General features: G+C 40.7%; 1 protein-coding gene across 3 annotated transcripts in view; it reads left to right on the top strand.

Moving 5' to 3' along the window:
- Window positions 1-4,309: 4,309 nt before the first annotated feature.
- Window positions 4,310-17,151, top strand: part of KIF3A (kinesin family member 3A) — an 89,380-nt gene continuing 76,538 nt past the window's right edge. For all 3 annotated transcript variants that reach the window (XR_011073107.1, XM_068535853.1, XM_068535854.1), the window contains exons 1-2: window positions 4,310-4,441; window positions 7,218-7,491. Coding sequence is in view for 2 of the 3 variants with exons in the window: in XM_068535853.1 (XP_068391954.1) it covers window positions 4,436-4,441; window positions 7,218-7,491 (280 nt within the window). In the remaining variant the exon portion in view is untranslated. The remainder of the gene's footprint in view (window positions 4,442-7,217; window positions 7,492-17,151) is intronic.

Genomic DNA, 17,151 nt, shown 5'->3' with positions numbered 1-17,151 from the left:
CGGCTCCGGGAGACTGACCGCTCCGCGCAGGCAAGCCTCCGGGAAACTTCTCCGGATCGCCGCGGGGAGAGAGACGTTCCACGGAGGCGGCGGGAGAAGACAGCGAAGGACTGTTTCGCCCAGACTTTCGTCCGGACTCTCACCTGGACGCCGGATGGATCTTATCTCCGAGGCGGACGTCTCCGGCGCGGGCCGCCCGCCGGAAGCCATGGCAACGCCAGATCCCGGGTCTGGGTCCCGGCTTAGCCCGGCTTTTTCTAACCCAGCGCCCGGGACTTGCAGCTGGGGCTGCCACGGGACCGGGCGGGGCGGGGCGGGCTCTTACTCCACCCCCACGTCCCTCCACTGGGTGCCTCTTTCCCCACCCAAGGCCCGCGCCCCAGGCGCAGAGTCCCGAGCGGAGTCCCTAGCCCGGGATGAAGCAGCTGGTGACCACGCCACCCTGGAGAAGGGAATTTATTGAAGCCCTGCAATGCGTTAGGCGCTGGGACATAACAGTGAATAGAATAGACGTGGAACTTATATTCTAGTCAGGAAACAGACAATAAACACGAGTAGAATATATGGAAATCCCAGCAAATCCACTCCTAAGTAAATGTCCAACAGAAATGCATGTGTGTGCGCCAAAAGGCATGATGTTCACAGCAGCACTATTTGTAATAGCCCCAAACTGGATACAACCCAAATGTCCATCAACAGTTGAATGGGATAAACAAATTGTGGTATATTCACACAATGGGATACTACACCACACTGAAAAAGAATGAACTGCTATACCCGATAAGGAAGAATCTCACAAACAATATTGAGTGTAGGGAGACAGATACAAAGGATTCATACTGTATGATTCTATTTATACAAAGTATAAAGAAGGGAACTATAATGTTAGAGTCAAGGTAGTGGTTACCCTTGGGGGCATACTTCTATGTTGAAAACTACAGAACATCACGGAAAGAAATTAAAGAAGACTTAAATATAATACATGGAGAGACATTCCGTGTTTATGAATTGGAAGATTTAAATTGTTAAAATGGCAATACTTCCTGAATTGATCTATAAATTGAACATAATCCCTGTTAAGTTTCCAGCTGTCTTTTTTGCAGAAATTGGCAAGGTGTTTCTAAAATTTCTATGAACATGCAAAGAATTCAAAATGGCCAAAACTATCCTGAAAAAGCAGAATAAGATGGAGGCTTCACAGTATCTGATTTTAAAACTTACTACAAGCCTATAGTAATCAAGACAGTATAGAGACTTCCCTGGTGGTCCAGTGGCTAAATCTCCGGGCTCCCAATGCAGGGAGCCTGGGTTTGATCCCTGGTCAGGGAACTAGATCCCACATACCGCAACTAAGAGTTCACATGCTGCAACTAGGAGTTTGCATGTCACAACTAAAAGATCCGGCATGCTGCAACTAAGATCCGGTGCAGCCAAATAAATAAATAGATAAAATAAAATTAAAAATAAAAAAATAAAATGCCCAATCCTTAAAAAAAAAAAAAAGGACTGTATAGTATTGGATAGACATATAGACCAATGGAATTAAATTGAGAGTCTGGAAAACAGCCCTCATATTTATGACCAATTGATATTTGACAAGGTTGCCACAATAATTCAGTGGGGGGAAAAACAGTCTTTTCAGCAAATGGTGATGGGACAGATGAATATTCACATGTGGAAAAATGAAGCTGGATCCCTATACCATATCATATACAAAAATAACTCAAAATAGATCATAGATCTAAATGTAAGAGCACACAGAACAGCATCCAGAAATTAAAAAGACAACACACATAATAGAAAGCATGTGTATATCATATATCTGAAAAGAGACTTGTATTTAGAATATATAAAGAATTCTTAACAACTTAATAATGAAAAGACAGATGAAAAGGGCAAAGGGGGACTAGACATTTCTCTGAAGAAGATATTCAAATGGTCAATAGCACATGAAGTGATGTCCAACACCATTAGTCATCAAGGAAGTACAAATAGAAACCACAATGAGATGCTATTTTATACCAGTAGCATGGCTGTAATAAGAAAGGTAAGACAATAGCAAGTGTTGGTGAGGATGTGGAGAAATTATAAACCTCATACATTGCTGGTGGTACAGCCACTGTGGAAAACAACTTGGCAATTCCTCAAAATGTTATTTAGAGTTACCAAATGATCCATCAGTTCCACTTGTAGTATATACTCAAGGGAAATGAAACGTTCACACAAAAACTTGTAGCAGCATTATCCATAGTACCAAAAAGTGGAAACAACCCAAATGTCCATCAACTGACAAATAGATAAATATGTGGTATATCCATACAATGGAACATTATTTAGCCATAAAATGTAAAGGATTACTGATATGTGTTACAAAAGGGATGAAGCTTGAAAACATTATTCTAAGTGATAGACGTCATTTCACAGAAGGTCACATATTATATAATTCCATTTATATGAAATGTCCAAAATAGGCAAATCTATAGATACAGAAAGTAGATTGGTGGTTGCCTAGGGCTGGGATGTTGCCGGGGGGTGGGGGGTGGGGAAGGAGGAATGATGGCTATGAGTGTAGTGTTTCTTTTTGGGGGGATGAAAATGTTTAAAATTGATTGTGGTTTTGGTTGCACAACTCTGTATATAGTAAAAATCATTGAATTGTACAATTTAAATTGGTGAATTGTATGATGTATGATTATATCTCAATAAAGCTGATATCATATTTACAGTATATCAGAGAGTGATAAGTACTATGAAGAAATATAAAGTAGGGAGGGGAGATAAGAAGACTGGGGCTGAAGGTTGGAATTTTAAATAGAAAGATCATTGGTAGGGTTCACTGAGAAGGTGATGTGTGAACAAAGATATTCTGAAGGAGGTGAGGGAGTCAAGCAGATATCTACAGGGGGAGCTTTCCAGGGCCTGGATTTGGATCTGGGCTTTGTCATTGCCTGTAGGTATGACCTTGGACAAGTTACTTAATGGCTCTATGCTTCAGTTTTTTAGATCTGTGAAATAGTTACTCCTGTTTTCTATTAAAATGACTAATAGTACCTATTTCAAAAGGTTATAATGTAAATTAAATTAATAATTTAAAAAGGAATTAAAGCACTTAAAACAGTATGCTGACACTAAGTATTTTTATTAGCTCCTGCTGCAAGCATAAAAGCCTTTGTATTCTAACAGGAAACCATGCCTGCAATGTCAGATGAATCAAGGAGGCCAGGTGGAGCTGGTGCAAGGGGGATAGCTTGCAATAATGAGTAAGAGAGAAGATTGCAGGAAACCCGGAGAGGGCCTGTGACTTTTATTCTGTGAGATGAGAAATCATTGGCAGGTTTTGAACGGAGAAAAGACAGTATCGGATTCATGTTTTAACACCAGCCCTCTGGCTCCTGTGTTGAAAGTAGACTAGGATGGCAAGGATGAAGTGCAAGGAAACCAGTTCTGAGCTGTTTAGTAACACAGGTGAGAGATGGTGGTGGTAGAAGTGGTCGGATTCTGGTTCTATTCTGAAGATGGAGACAACTAATTCTATAGGAAGATTGGGTATTGAGTATGAGAGAAAAAGACTGTGGTTTTGACCTCATAAATTGTCAGAATTCAGCTTACATTTATTGCGATTAGCCTTTTAAATTACTTATTTATTTATTTTATGTTTGACAGGGGTGATGTGGGTACTGCCAGGGATGGGAAGCGGGAATCAACGTTTCAATTCTGGACACGGTAAACTTGAAATGTCTATTACACATCCAAGCAGAGTGGTGTTCAGAGACAGGTTCGGACAAGAAAGAGGATAGATCATTCTTTCTTTCACGAATATTTATTGAAAACTTACTCTGTGCCAGGTCGTATTCTAGGCTCTGGAGGTAATTGTGAGAATACCAACAAAGTCCCTCACGACCTCACCTAATGGTGAGACAGGTCATAAACAAGTTGGCAATCAAGCGCAATAATGTATGTAAAGTTTTTGGCTCTTCAGAGGGGACACAATGTAAAATTGCTATCGTTGTTTTTAATGTTCGGAGTATTGCAAGTGCTAGAAGATGAGCGTTGCCGGTCTAGGATTGCCTCCTCCTCCCCCTCCCCCCCGACCCCCGGTGGTAGGCAGGTCTCCCAGCCCCAAATCAGGCCAAATTTCCAACACAGTGGAATGGGGGCATTGCGCAGGCGCAGCCTCGTCTGGCGTCCTAGGAGACGGACTCGGAAAGTCTCGGCGCAGGCGCAATGCAAGAGACCGAAGACGCCTCGGGCAAGGGGATGGGGCGGGGCGAGCTCGGGGTGCGCCTGCGCACAGCGCGCTCTCGCCAGAGGAGCCGCAGTCTCGGGAGCGCCCAGGCAGTGTTTCGATAATCTCTGACTCGCCTCTCCTGCGAACCCGGCGTCATTGGACTGCACCCCGGGCGGGGACGTCCGCCGAGCACGGGAGGAAGCAACGATGCCGGTGAGTGGGGTCACTCAGCCGCTGGGGTTCCTCCTCATCCCTGCGGCCTGGCCGGGTGGCGCGGCCGTTACCATGGAGGCGCAGAGCAGGCGGGCGGCCGGGGTGGGGCGGGGCAGGGCAGGGCAGGGCAGGGCAGGGCAGTGCCGGGCGGGCCAAGCGGTTGGGGAGCCAGGCGGGTGGGCCCTGGACTGGGGGGGGGGGGGTCCAGCCGACCCGACCCTGGGAGGGGCCCGCGGCAGGCCTTGCGGTCTTCGTTGCTGCTGCATCCCGCAAGGCCTGGGCTGCTTGACATAAAGGCACTGTGCCAGAGGATGCGCTCTCGCTCCCAGCCCTGTCCGCTGGGTAGGGCCTCTAGGAGCAACCGCGGAGGGTCGGGTTTGGATGCCTCTCACCCTGTGGGGTCTCTACGCCGAGGAGCCAAGCTCTGGAAGGCAGTAAAGCACGGGCTGTCTGCCTCTACCCCAGGCTGCTGACTCGAGCTGTCATTCCTCTTCGTGGTGCTCTAGCTTACAGTGCAGAATGTAACCCGTAGGTGTCTTTGTGTGTGAGGGGAGTGAGTGGTGGGTGGCGGTATGTTTGTCTTGTAGGATTTCACAGACTGTTAACTTGCACTTAATAAGGGGCCGTCGTAAGTCCAGTATAGGGTCATGGAGAACACTTGAGCTGTGGCCGGCTATTTACGTGAGGGGGGTGAGTGGTTTGGTGGTGGTATGTTTGTCTTGTAGGATTTCACAGATTGTTATCGTGCACCTAATAAGGAGGCGTCCTAAGTCCATTATAGGGTAATGGAGAACACTTGAGCAGTGGCTGGCTATTTACTGGTTGCGAGGCCTTGGATAATTATTTAATCTTTCTGGGCCCTTCGTTCCTACGTAATTAAACTTTTCTTTCTGGGGTTATCAGGATGAGATAAGAATGCGCAGGAGACTTGAAGGACAGTGCTTGACTTTTAGCATTAAATGCTTAATATTTGTTACTTGTTGCTTGCTATTTATTTATCAATTCATTCAACAGTTATTGGGCACCAACCCCATGCTAGGACTGGAGATACAATATTGAGGAAAACCAGGCAGGTTCTTGAACTTGAGAAGAGAGACGCTTGCCTTCTAGGGCGGAGGTGAAAACCATACATACATACAGGGACAAAGACACTTAACATTAATGAGTGAAGTGGATGGGTGGCATACGATAGATAGAAATAGATTCTGGTGAATTAAGTGTTGCCGTGTAGGAATGCTGACCTACAGATGTCAGATCATCTATTTTTTTCCAGGAGAATCTAGAAATTGTTATTTTTGTGAAATTTCTCAATTTTTAATTTTTAGCAACTAATTCAAAAGATTTTAAAATAATATAAGCCAAGCAAAAGACATTTGTGGGCTGAATTCAGCCCCTTGACTGACTACCAGTTTGGAACTTCTGGGTTAAATAGAGACACAGACATTAATCAAATAAGGAGCCAAAAAAAAAAAAGTAAAATTGTAACCGATGGAGAAGGAGAGAGAAAGGTGCTATCAGGGCCTATACAAGGATTTGACCTAATCAGGGAAGTCTTCCCAGATGAAGGGGCTGTTGAGCTGAGGTCTGCAGGGTAAGTGAAGAGGAGGGTGGGGGATGTTCTAGGCATAAGGAACAGCACTTGGGAAGGAGTGTGGTGAGAGGGATCATGGTGACAAGAAAAGGCCTGAAAGAAAGCCAGTGTGGCTGTGGCTAAGAAAGCCAAGCTTGTGAAATAAAACTGGAGAAGTAGACATGGGCCAGAATCAGATCTTACACACCACCTGAAGGATTTCGATCTTCATCCCAGGATCTGTGGGAAACCATTGAAGAGTTTTAAGTAGGAGAGTGACATAATTAGATTTGTGTTGAAACTGACTGCCAAGTAGAGAACAGACTATAGGGGAACCTAATTAGATGCAGTAGTACAGGTAGGAGTCTCTTATAATTCGGGGCGAGATAATGGTGACCTAGAATAAGGTGGTGAAAGTAGAGATGGAAAGAAGTGTGTTGAATTGATATAATCTGTTCCTTGTCAATGACAGTGGCTCACGTTTGTTTCTCTAATGCTTAGAAGAGTATCTGAAACAGTAGGAATTTAATATCTGTTCAACCAAACTGTTGAACTTCTTCACTTTAATAATTGTATTTTAATATAGATTCTTAATCATAAAATTTCAAAATTTGAAACTTTACATATACAAATGTTCATAAGGTTAGAGTCAAGCTAAAACATTTTTCTGCCATCAGGCTTTCTTTTCTGTCTTTCACTTGTCTTCTATAGAAAAAGTAGACTATATGAGGATATATTATTTGATAAAAAATTTTTTTACTAATGCATTGTAGAAAATATCAATAAAACTAAAAGTCTCAGGGGGAGCAGAGGACCTATTACTAGATTCTTGATTAAAGTTATTAACCATATTCGCACGTGTTTTCCTACAGGCAGGAAACTCAGAGCAAGTCAGGGAGTTTGTGCAGAAAGACAAGTCTCTAATATACTCTCTCATTTTCTGCCTGAATAACATTAACTGTAAATGTAAATTAGATTTCCTCTCCCCTCATTTGTATTGTAAAAGAAACTATTTTCATATCTTTTTTAATAAGCTTTTTCTATATATCTGTAAGATCTTTAATTGCATTTAACAACTATTTATGGAGCGCTTAATGTGTGCAAGGCACTAGGATGCCAAAGTAGCCTTTTTCAAATTTTAAATTTAATCTGTTGAAGGTAAAAGTAAATGTTCTTTTCGTTGTTTGTAAATATTTTCTCCACCAGATCAGTAAATCAGAGAAGCCGGAAAGCTGTGATACTGTGAAGGTGGTGGTTAGGTGCCGGCCCCTCAATGACAGAGAGAAATCAATGTGCTACAGACAGGCTGTCGGTGTGGATGAGATGAGGGGAACTATCACTGTACATAAGACTGATTCTTCCAATGAACCTCCAAAGACGTTTACTTTTGATACTGTTTTTGGACCAGAGAGTAAACAACTAGATGTTTATAACTTAACTGCCAGACCTATTATTGATTCTGTTCTTGAAGGCTACAATGGTGAGTACTTTATATAGTTTACTCCTTTTTTAAATAGATCTTTATTGGAGTATAATTGCTTCACAGTACCGTGTTAGCTTCTGTTGCACAAGAAAGGGAATCTGCCATATGCATACACATGTCCCCGTATACCCTCCCTCTTGAGCCTCCCTCCCATCCTCCCTGCCTCACCCCTCTAGGTCATTGCCAAGCACAGAGCTGATCTCCCTGTGCTATGCTGCTACTTCCCACCAGCCAACTGTTTTACATTCGGTGGTGTATATACGTTGATGCCACTCTCACTTCGCCCCAGCTTCACCCTCCCACCCCACGTCATCAAGTCCATTCTCTACGTCTACCTCTTTATTCCTGCCTTTCAACTAGGTTCATCACTAACATTTTATTTATTTTTTTTAGATTCCATGTATATGCGTTAGTATACTGTATTTGTTTTTCTCTTTCTGACTTACTTCACTCTGTATGACAGACTCTAGGTCCATCCACCTCACTACAAATAACTAAGTTTCATTTCTTTTTATAGCTGAGCAATATTCCATTGTATATATGTGCCACATCATCTTTTTCCATTCATTGGTCGATGGACATTTAGGTTGATTCCATGTCCTGGATATTGTAAATAGTGCTGCACTGAACATTGTGGTCCATGTCTCTTTTTGAATTATGGTTCTCTCAGGGTATATGCCCAGTAGTGGGATTGCTGGGTCATATGGTAGTTCTATTTTTAGTTTTTTAAGGAACCTCCATACTGTTGTCCATAGTGGTTGTATCCATTTACATTCCCACCAACAGTGTAGGAGGGTTCCCTTTTCACCACACCCTTTCCAGCATTTATTGTTTCTAGCTTTTTTGATAATGGCCATTCTGACCAGCGTGAGGTGATACCTCATTGTAGTTTTGATTTGCATTTCTCTAATAATTAGTGATGTTGAGCATCTTTTAATGTGCCTCTTGGCCATCTGTATGTCTTCCTTGGTGAAATGTCTATTTGGTCTTCTGCCCATTTTTTAACTGGATTGTTTGTTTTCTTGATATTGAGCTCCATGAGTTGTTTGTATATTTTGGAGATTAATTTGTCGTTTCTTTTGTCGTTTGTCGTTTCATTTGCAAATATTTTCTCCCATTCTGAGGGTTGTCTTTTTGTCTTGTTTATGGTTTCCTTTGCTGTGCAAAAGCTTTTAAGTTTAATTAAGTTCCATTTGTTTATTTTTGTTTTTATTTGTTACTCTAGGAAGTGGGTCAAAAAAGATCTTGCTGTGGTTTATGTCAAAGAGTGGTTTTCCTATGTTTTCCTCTAAAAGTTTTATAGTGTCTGTTCTTACATTTAAGTCTTTAATCCATTTGGAGTTTATTTTTGTGTATGGTGTTACGTAGTGTTCTAATTTCATCCTGTTACACGTAGCTGTCCAGTTTTCCCAGCACCACTTATTGAAGCGGCTGTCTTTTCTCCGTTGTATGTTCTTGCCACCTTTGTCGTAAATTAGGTGACCATATGTGTGTGGGTTTAACTCTGGGCATTCTATCCTGTACCACTGATCTATATTTCTGTTTTTGTGCCAGTACCATACTGTCTTGATTACTGTAACTTTATGGTATAGTTTGAAGTCGGGGAGCCTGATTCCTCCAACTCCATTTTTCTTTCTCAAGATTGCTTTGGCTATTTGGGGTCTTTTGTGTTTCCATACAAATTGTAAGATTTTTTTGTTCTAATTCTGTGAAGAATGCCGTTGGTAGTTTGATAGGGATTGCACTGAATCTGTAGATTGCTTTGGGTAGTATAGTCATTTTGACAATATTGATTCTTCCAATCCAAGAACATGGTATATCTCTCCATCAGTTTGTGTCATCTTTGATTTCTTTCATCAGTATCTATAGTTTTCTGAGTACAGGTCTTTTGGCTCCTTAGGTAGGTTTATTCCTAGGTATTTTATTCTTTTTGATGTGATGGTAAATGGGATTGTTTCCTTAATTTCTCTTTCTGATCTTTCATTGTTAGTGTATAGAAATGCAACAGATTTCCGCGTATTAGTTTTGTATCCTGCAACTTTACCGAATTCATTGATGAGCTCTAGTAGTTTTCTGGTAGCATCTTTAGGATTTTGTATGTATAGTATCATGTCATCTGCAAACGGTGACAGTTTTACTTCTTCTTTTCCAATTTGTATTCCTTTTATTTCTTTTTCTTCTCTGATTGCTGTGGCTAGGACTTCCAAAACTGTGTTGGGTAAGAGTGGTGAGAGTGGACATCCTTGTCTTCTTCCTGATCCTAGTGGAAATGCTTTCAGTTTTTCACCATTGAGTATGATGCTTACTGTGGGTTTGTCATATATGGCCTTTATTATGTTGAGGTAGTTTCCCTCTATGCCCATTTTCTGGAGAGTTTTTATCATAAATGGGTGTTGAATTTTGTCAAAAGCTTTTTCTGCATCTATTGAGATGACCATATGGTTTTTATTCCTTAATGTGTTAACGTGGTGTATCACATTGATTGATTTGCATATATTGAAGAATCTTTACATCCCTGGGATAAATCCCACTTGATCATGGTGTATGATCCTTTTAATGTGCTGTTGGATTATATTTGCTAGTATTTTGTTCAGGATTTTTGCATCTATGTTCATCAGTGATACTGGTCTATAATTTTCTTTTTTTGTGATATCTTTTTCTGGTTTTGGTATCAGGGTGATGGTGGCTTTGTAGAATGAATTTGGGAGTGTTTCTCCCTCTGCAATTTTTTGGAAGAGTTTGAGAAGGATTGGTGTTAGCTCGTCTCTAAATGTTTGATAGAATTCGCCTGTGAAACCATCTGGTCCTGGACTTTTGTTTGTTGGAAGCTTTTTAATTACAGTTTCAGTTTCATAACTTGTGATACATCTGTTTATATTTTCTAATTCTTCCTGGTTCAGTCTTGGAAAATTGTACCTTTCCAAGAATTTGTTCATTTCTTCGTGGTTGTCCATTTTATTGGCATATAGTTGTTTGTAGTAGTCTCTTATAATCCTTTAGTATTTCTGCAGTGTCAGTTGTGATTTCTCCTTTTTCATTTCTAATTTTATTGACTTGCGTCCTCTCCCTTTTTTTCTTGACGAGTCTGGCTAAGGGTTTATCAATTTTGTTTATCTTCTCAAAGAACCAGCTTTTAGTTTTATTGATCTTTGCTATTGTTTTCTTCATTTCTGTTTCATTTATTTCTGCTCTGATCTTTATTTCTTTCTTTCTTTCTACTGACTTTGGGTTTTCTTTGTTCTTCTTTCTCTAGTTGATTTACATGTAGGGTTAGATTGTTTATTTGAGGTTTTTCTTGTTTCTTGAGGTGAGATTGAATTGCTATAAACTTCCCTCTTAGAGCTGCTTTTGCTGCGTCCCGTAGGTTTTGGGTTGTCATGTTTTCGTTGTTATTTGTTTCTATGTATTTTTTAATTTCTTCTTTGATTTCTTCAGTGATCTCTTGGTTATTTAGTAGTGCACTGTTTAGCCTGCATATATTTGTTTTTTTTACAGTTTTTTTCTTGTAATTGATTTCCAGTCTCATAGCATTGTGGTCAGAAAAGATGCTTGATACGATTTCAATTTTCTTAAATTTTCCAAGGCTTGATTTGTGACCCAAGATGTGATCTGTCCTGGAGAATATTCCATGTGCACTTGAGAAGAAAGTGTATTCAGCCACTTTTGGGTGGAATGTTCTATAAATATCAATTAAATCTATCTGGTCTACTGTGTCATTTAAAGCTTGTGTTTCCATATTTATTTTCTGTTTGGATGATCCGTCCATTGGTGTAAGTGAGGTGTTAAAGGCCCCTACAATATTGTGTTACTGTCGATTTCTCCTTTCATGGTTGTTAGCATTTGCCTTATGTATTGAGGTGCTCCTATGTTGGATGCATAAACATTTATAATTGTTATATCTTCTTCTTGAATTGATCCTTTGATCATTATGTAGCGTCCCTCCTTATCTCTTGTAACAGTCTTTATTTTAAAGTCTATTTTATCTGATATGAGTATTGCTACTCTAGCTTTCTTTTGATTTCCATTTGCATGGAATATCTTTTTCCATCCCTTCACTTTCAGTCTGTACGTGTCCCTAGGTCTGAAGTGGGTCTCTTGTAGACAGCGTATATATGGGTCTTGTTTTTGTATCCATTCAGCCAGTCTGTGTCTTTTGGTTGGGGCATTTAATCCATTTACATTCAAGATTATTATTGATATGTATGTTCCTATTACCATTTTCTTAACTGTTTTGGGTTTGTTTTTGTTGGTCTTTTTCTTCTCTTGTGTTTCCCACGTAGAGAATTTTTTTTAGCATTTGTTGTAAAGTTGGTTTGGTGGTGCTGAATTCTCTTAGCTTTTGTTTGTCTGAAAAGCTTTTGACTTCTGCATCAAATCTGAATGAGATCCTTGCTGGGTAGAGTAATCTTGGTTGTAGGTTTTTCTCTTTCATCACTTTAAGTATATCCTGCCACTCCCTTCTGGCCTGCAGAGTTTCTGCTGAAAAATCAGCTGATAACCTTTTGGGGATTCCTTTGTATGTTATTTTTTGTTTTTCCCTTGCTGCTTTTAATACTTTTTCTTTGAATTTAATTTTTATTAGTTTGATTAGTATGTGTCTTGGTGTGTTTCTCCTAGGGTTTATCCTGTGTGGGACTTTCTGTGCTTCCTGGACTTGGGTGACTATTTCCTTTCCCATGTTAGGGAAGTTTTCCACTATAATATCTTCAAATATTTTCTCAGACCGTTTCTTTTTCTCTTCTTCTTCTGGGACCCCTATAATTCGAATGTTGGTGTGTTTAGTGTTGTCCCAGAGGTCTCTGAGATTGTCTTCAATTCTTTTCATTCTTTTTTCTTTATTCTGCTCCTTGGCAGTTATTTCTTCCAGCTCCCTTATTCGTTCTTCTGCCTCCGTTATTCTGTTATTGATTCCTTCTAGTGTATTTTTCATTTCAGTTATTGTGTTGTTCATCTCTGTTTGTTTGTTCTTTAGTTCTTCTAGATCTTTGTTGAACATTTCTTGTATTTTCTCAATCTGTGCCTCCATTCTATTTCTGAGATCTGGATCATCTTTACTATCATTACTCTGAATTCTTTTTCAGGTAGATTGCCTATTTCCTTTTCATTTATTTGGTCTTGTAGGTTTTTACCTTGCTCCTTAATCTGTGACATATTTTTTGCCATCTCATTTTTTTTTTTTTTTTTAAAGAGTGGGATTGTGTTCCTGTTTTACCGGTTGTTTGGCCTGAGGCTTCCAACACTGTAGTTTGTAGGCTATTGGGTAGAGCTGGGTCTTGGTGCTGAGACGAGGAACTCTGTGAGACCTCACTCTGATGAATATTCCCTGGGGTCTGAGGTTCTCTGTTAGTCCATTGGTTCTGACTTGGAGCTCCTACCGCAGGAGCTTCCCCCTGACCCCAGGCTCGCAAATCAAGATCCTGCAAGCCACGTGGGTGGCAAAAAAAAATTTTTTTTAAAGAGAAAAATAACAAAGTAAAAAATAAAATTAGACTAGGAAATTAACAGGTATGTTAGACAGAATATAAAAATAAAAATATAGATGAATCAACAACCAGAAGGTAACTCAGTACCACAATAGTGAAAAAGGAGGAAGGAAAGAAAAAAAAAGGAGGAGGGGGAAGGCCTTGGCTGTGGAGAGTGGGGCCTATCAAGGGTGAGGTTTGGGTGGTGGGCAGGGCCAGTGCTCAGGACCTATGGGGCTGGAAAAGGCCCTGGGGGCTGTGTGGGGGTGGGGCTTAGGCTCAAGGAACAGAAGGGGCCCAGGCGTGCCCCCGACCCTGGTCTTAGAGGGCAGGGGACCTCACCTGGGAGCCTAGCAGGCTTCCTGGGCTCAAGTCGGCGGGGCAAACACCCTCCTCTCCTCTCCTGCTTCTCAGTGTGGGGTCTGGGAGGGCCCCACCCGCCTGCCTCTCCTGATCTCCCTGGCCTCCCTCCTATGCCACCAGGACCCACGCAGCCTGGAGGGGGCTTTGGATTGGAGGGGACTGGCCTGGGAGCTCAGCAGGCTCCCCATGCCCAATTGGGTGGGGCAGTTGACTTCTGCTCCTCTTCCGTTCCTCCCGGAGGGCGCCTCCCACTTGCCTCTCCTGATCTCCCTGGCCTCAGGGGTGCTGATGTTGTCTGGCCTCCACTTCTCCTCCCCCTTTGGTCCCCGTATGTCCTACCTGTTCACTTTGGGGTTCCTCCTGTCTCCTTGGGGGTCAGAGCCCTCCACCAGCGGCCCGCAGGCGCATTAGTTGTGGGGAGATGCTAACTCTATGTCTTCCCACACCGCCATCTTGACTCCTCCCCCCTGTAGTTTACTTTTAAACAACTTTTATCAAGCTATTAATAACACCCAGTGAATTCAACCATTGTAATTGTGCAATCGAATTGTACAGTTTAAGTTTTAGTAAATACATACAGTTGTGAAACCATCAGTTTTATCACCTCCATAAGTTCTTTCATGTCCATGTGCAGTCCCACCCCCAGGCAACCATGGACCTGCTTTCTGTCTACAGTTTTGCCTTTCCTCAAAATTTCGTATAAATCAAATCAGACACTATTTTGTCTTTATCTGTTTTCTTTGACTTAGTGTAATATTTTTGAGGGCCATCCATGTTGTTGCATTTATCAGTAGTTCCTTTTTATTGTTAAGTTGTATTCTGTGGTATGAATATACCACTTTTTATGGTCTTTGATGAGAATTTGAATGATTGCAGTTTTTTGACTATTAAGAATAATGCTGTTAGGAACATTCTTTTCTTTAAAATATTTATTTATTTTTTGGCTGTGTCGGGTCTTAGTTGCAGCACACGGGCTCTTTGTGGTGCATGGGCTTCTCTCTAGTTGTGGCGTGTGGGCTCCAGAGCGCATGGGCTCATTAGTTGTGGTGCACAGGCTCTCTGATTGTGGCACGTGGGCTCAGTAGTTGTGGCGCATTGGGCTTAGTTGCCCCGCAGCTTGAGGGATCTTACTTCTCTGACCAGGGATCGAACCAGCATCCCCTGCATTGCAAGACCAATTCTTAACCACTGGACCACCAGGGAAGTCCCAGGAACATTCTTTTGTAAGTCATTGTGCAGATACGTTTCAAAGTTTCTCTTGGGTAGATACCTAGGAGTGAAATTGCTGGGTCTTATGGTTAACGTATGTTTATCTTTTGAAGAAACTGCAAAACCGTTTTCCACAGTGGTGATTGTACTACTTTTTTCCCAGCAGTATGGTATGAGAGTTCCAGTTTCTTCACATCTTCACCAACATTTAGACTCTCGTTCTTTTTAATTATAGCTATTATAGAGGATCTATAGTGGTAGCTCATTGTTTTAACTTGTATTTCCCTAATGATTAACAACATTGAACATCTGTTTGTGTACTTATTGGACATTTGTATGTCTTCTTGGTAAAATATCTCTTAAAATATCTTACCCATTTTAAAAATTGGTTGCCTGTGTTCTTATTATTGAGTCATGCTCTTTATATATTCTGGATTCATATCTGTGATCAGATATGTGATTTGAAAATATTTTTCCCAGTCTGTGGCTTGTCTTTTCATTTTCTTAGTGATGTTTTTTTGAAGAGAAAAGTTTTGTATTTTACTTAAGTTCAGCTATTAAGTTTTCTTTTATCACATGCTTTTGGTGACATAGCTCAGAAATTTTTTCCAAACCCAAGACCACAAAGATTTTCTCTTATGTTTTTATCTAGAAGTTGTAAACATTTTAGGTCTTACATTTAAGTCTCTGGTCCATTTTGAGTTAATTTTTATATATGGTGTGAGGTGAGGGTCTGAGTTTTTTTCTTTCTTTCTCCCCCCTGCCCCCTTTTTTTCCCTTGTTGCCTATGGATATCCAGTTGTTACAGCACCATTTGTTGAGAAGACTATTCTTTCCCTATTGAATTAACTTGGTGCTTTTGTCAAAATTCAACTGACCACAAATGTGTGGGCTTATTTCTGGATTGTTTGTTCTATTCCATATTTGTTTGTTTGTTTATTTATTTGGCTGTGCTGTGCGGCACATGGGATATTAGTTCCCTGACCAGGGATCAAATCCGTGCCCCCTGCATTGGGAGCATGGGATCTTAACCACTGGACCACCAGGGAAGTCCCATAGAATTCTGTAATATAGAATGCAGTTTACTGTGCATTATTCAAATGTAGCTTAGCTGTAACTGTTTGGACTCTCAATAACAAGTACGTAATCCTTCTACCATTTAAAAAAGTTTTATATAATTAATAAACTATTTTTGGCGCAATTTTATGTTCACAGTAAAATTGAGCAAAGTACAGAGTTCCCGTATATCCCTAGTCCCCCAGAATGCACACCTCCTCCACTGTCAACATCCTGCACCGTAATGGTTACATTTGTTAAAATTGATGACCCTGTATTGACACATCATTATCATCCAGAGCCCATAGTTTACATTAGGGTTCACTCTAGGTTTTGTACATTCTGTGGGTTTGGACAAATATATAATGACGTGTATCCACCATTGTAGTATCATACAAAATTGTTTCACTCTATATAGTATGTTGCCTTTTCAGATTGGTAACTTTCACTTAGTAACATGCACTTAGGTTTCCTCCATGCCTTTTCGTGGCTTGTTAACTCATCTCTTTTTATCAGTGAATAATATTCCATTGTCCTTATGTACTGTTTATCTGTTAACCTGCCTACTGAAGGACATCTTGGTTGCTTCCAAGTTTTGGCAGTTATGAATAAAGCTGCTATAAATATGTAGGTTTTTTGGTGGACCTTCTGCCATTTTAAATATATAGTTTGGAAACGAGGAGACTGGGTAAAATCTCAGGTAATTTTTAGTTTTTAAAAACTAACATTTTAAGAAAAGTTCATATTGAACAAAATGATAGCATTAGATTTGTTAAGTTTGGCATTTAAAAATTAGAAATTTGGACTCTCATCTCTGAAAATAAGATGAGATTCTTTAATTTTAGGGGATTCCTGGTCCTCCTTTCTCAGCTCTAATATTGTAAATTAGTAACCTTTTTATTTAAAAAAATTTTTAATTTAATTTTTTTATTTTATTTGATTTATTTATTTATGGCTGTGTTGGGTCTTCGTTTCTGTGCGAGGGCTTTCTCTAGTTGCGGCAAGTGGGGGCCACTCTTCATCGCGGTGCGCAGGCCTCTCACTATCGTGGCCTCTCCCGTTGCGGAGCACAGGCTCCAGACGCGCAGGCTCAGCAATTGTGGCTCACGGGCTTAGTCGCTCCGCGGCATGTGGGATCCTCCCAGACCAGGGCTCGAACCCGTGTCCCCTGCATTGGCAGGCAGATTCTCAACCACTGTGCCACCAGGGAAGCCCTAATTTAATTTTTATTTTATATTGGAGTATAGTTGATTTACAATGTTGTGTTAGTTTCAGGTGTACAGCAAAGTGATTCAGTTATACGTATACATATATCCATTCTTTTTCAGATTCTTTTCCCATATAGATTATTACGGAATATTGCGTAGAGCTCCCTGTGCTATACAGTATGTCCTTGTTGATTATCTATTTTATATATATAGTATATGTATATGTTAATCCCAAACTCCTAATTTATCCCTCCTCACCACGTTTCCCCTCTGGTAACCATAAGTTTGTTTCTGAAGTCTGTGACTCTGTTCCTGTTTTGTAAATAAGTTCATTTGTATAATTTTTTTTTTTAGATTCC

This window comes from Eschrichtius robustus, chromosome 2, assembly GCF_028021215.1.
Source record: "Eschrichtius robustus isolate mEscRob2 chromosome 2, mEscRob2.pri, whole genome shotgun sequence".
NCBI classification, from domain to species: domain Eukaryota; kingdom Metazoa; phylum Chordata; class Mammalia; order Artiodactyla; family Eschrichtiidae; genus Eschrichtius; species Eschrichtius robustus.
The sequence above is the reverse complement of the archived record's forward strand: the minus strand, read 5'-3'. Positions and strand labels throughout refer to the sequence as shown.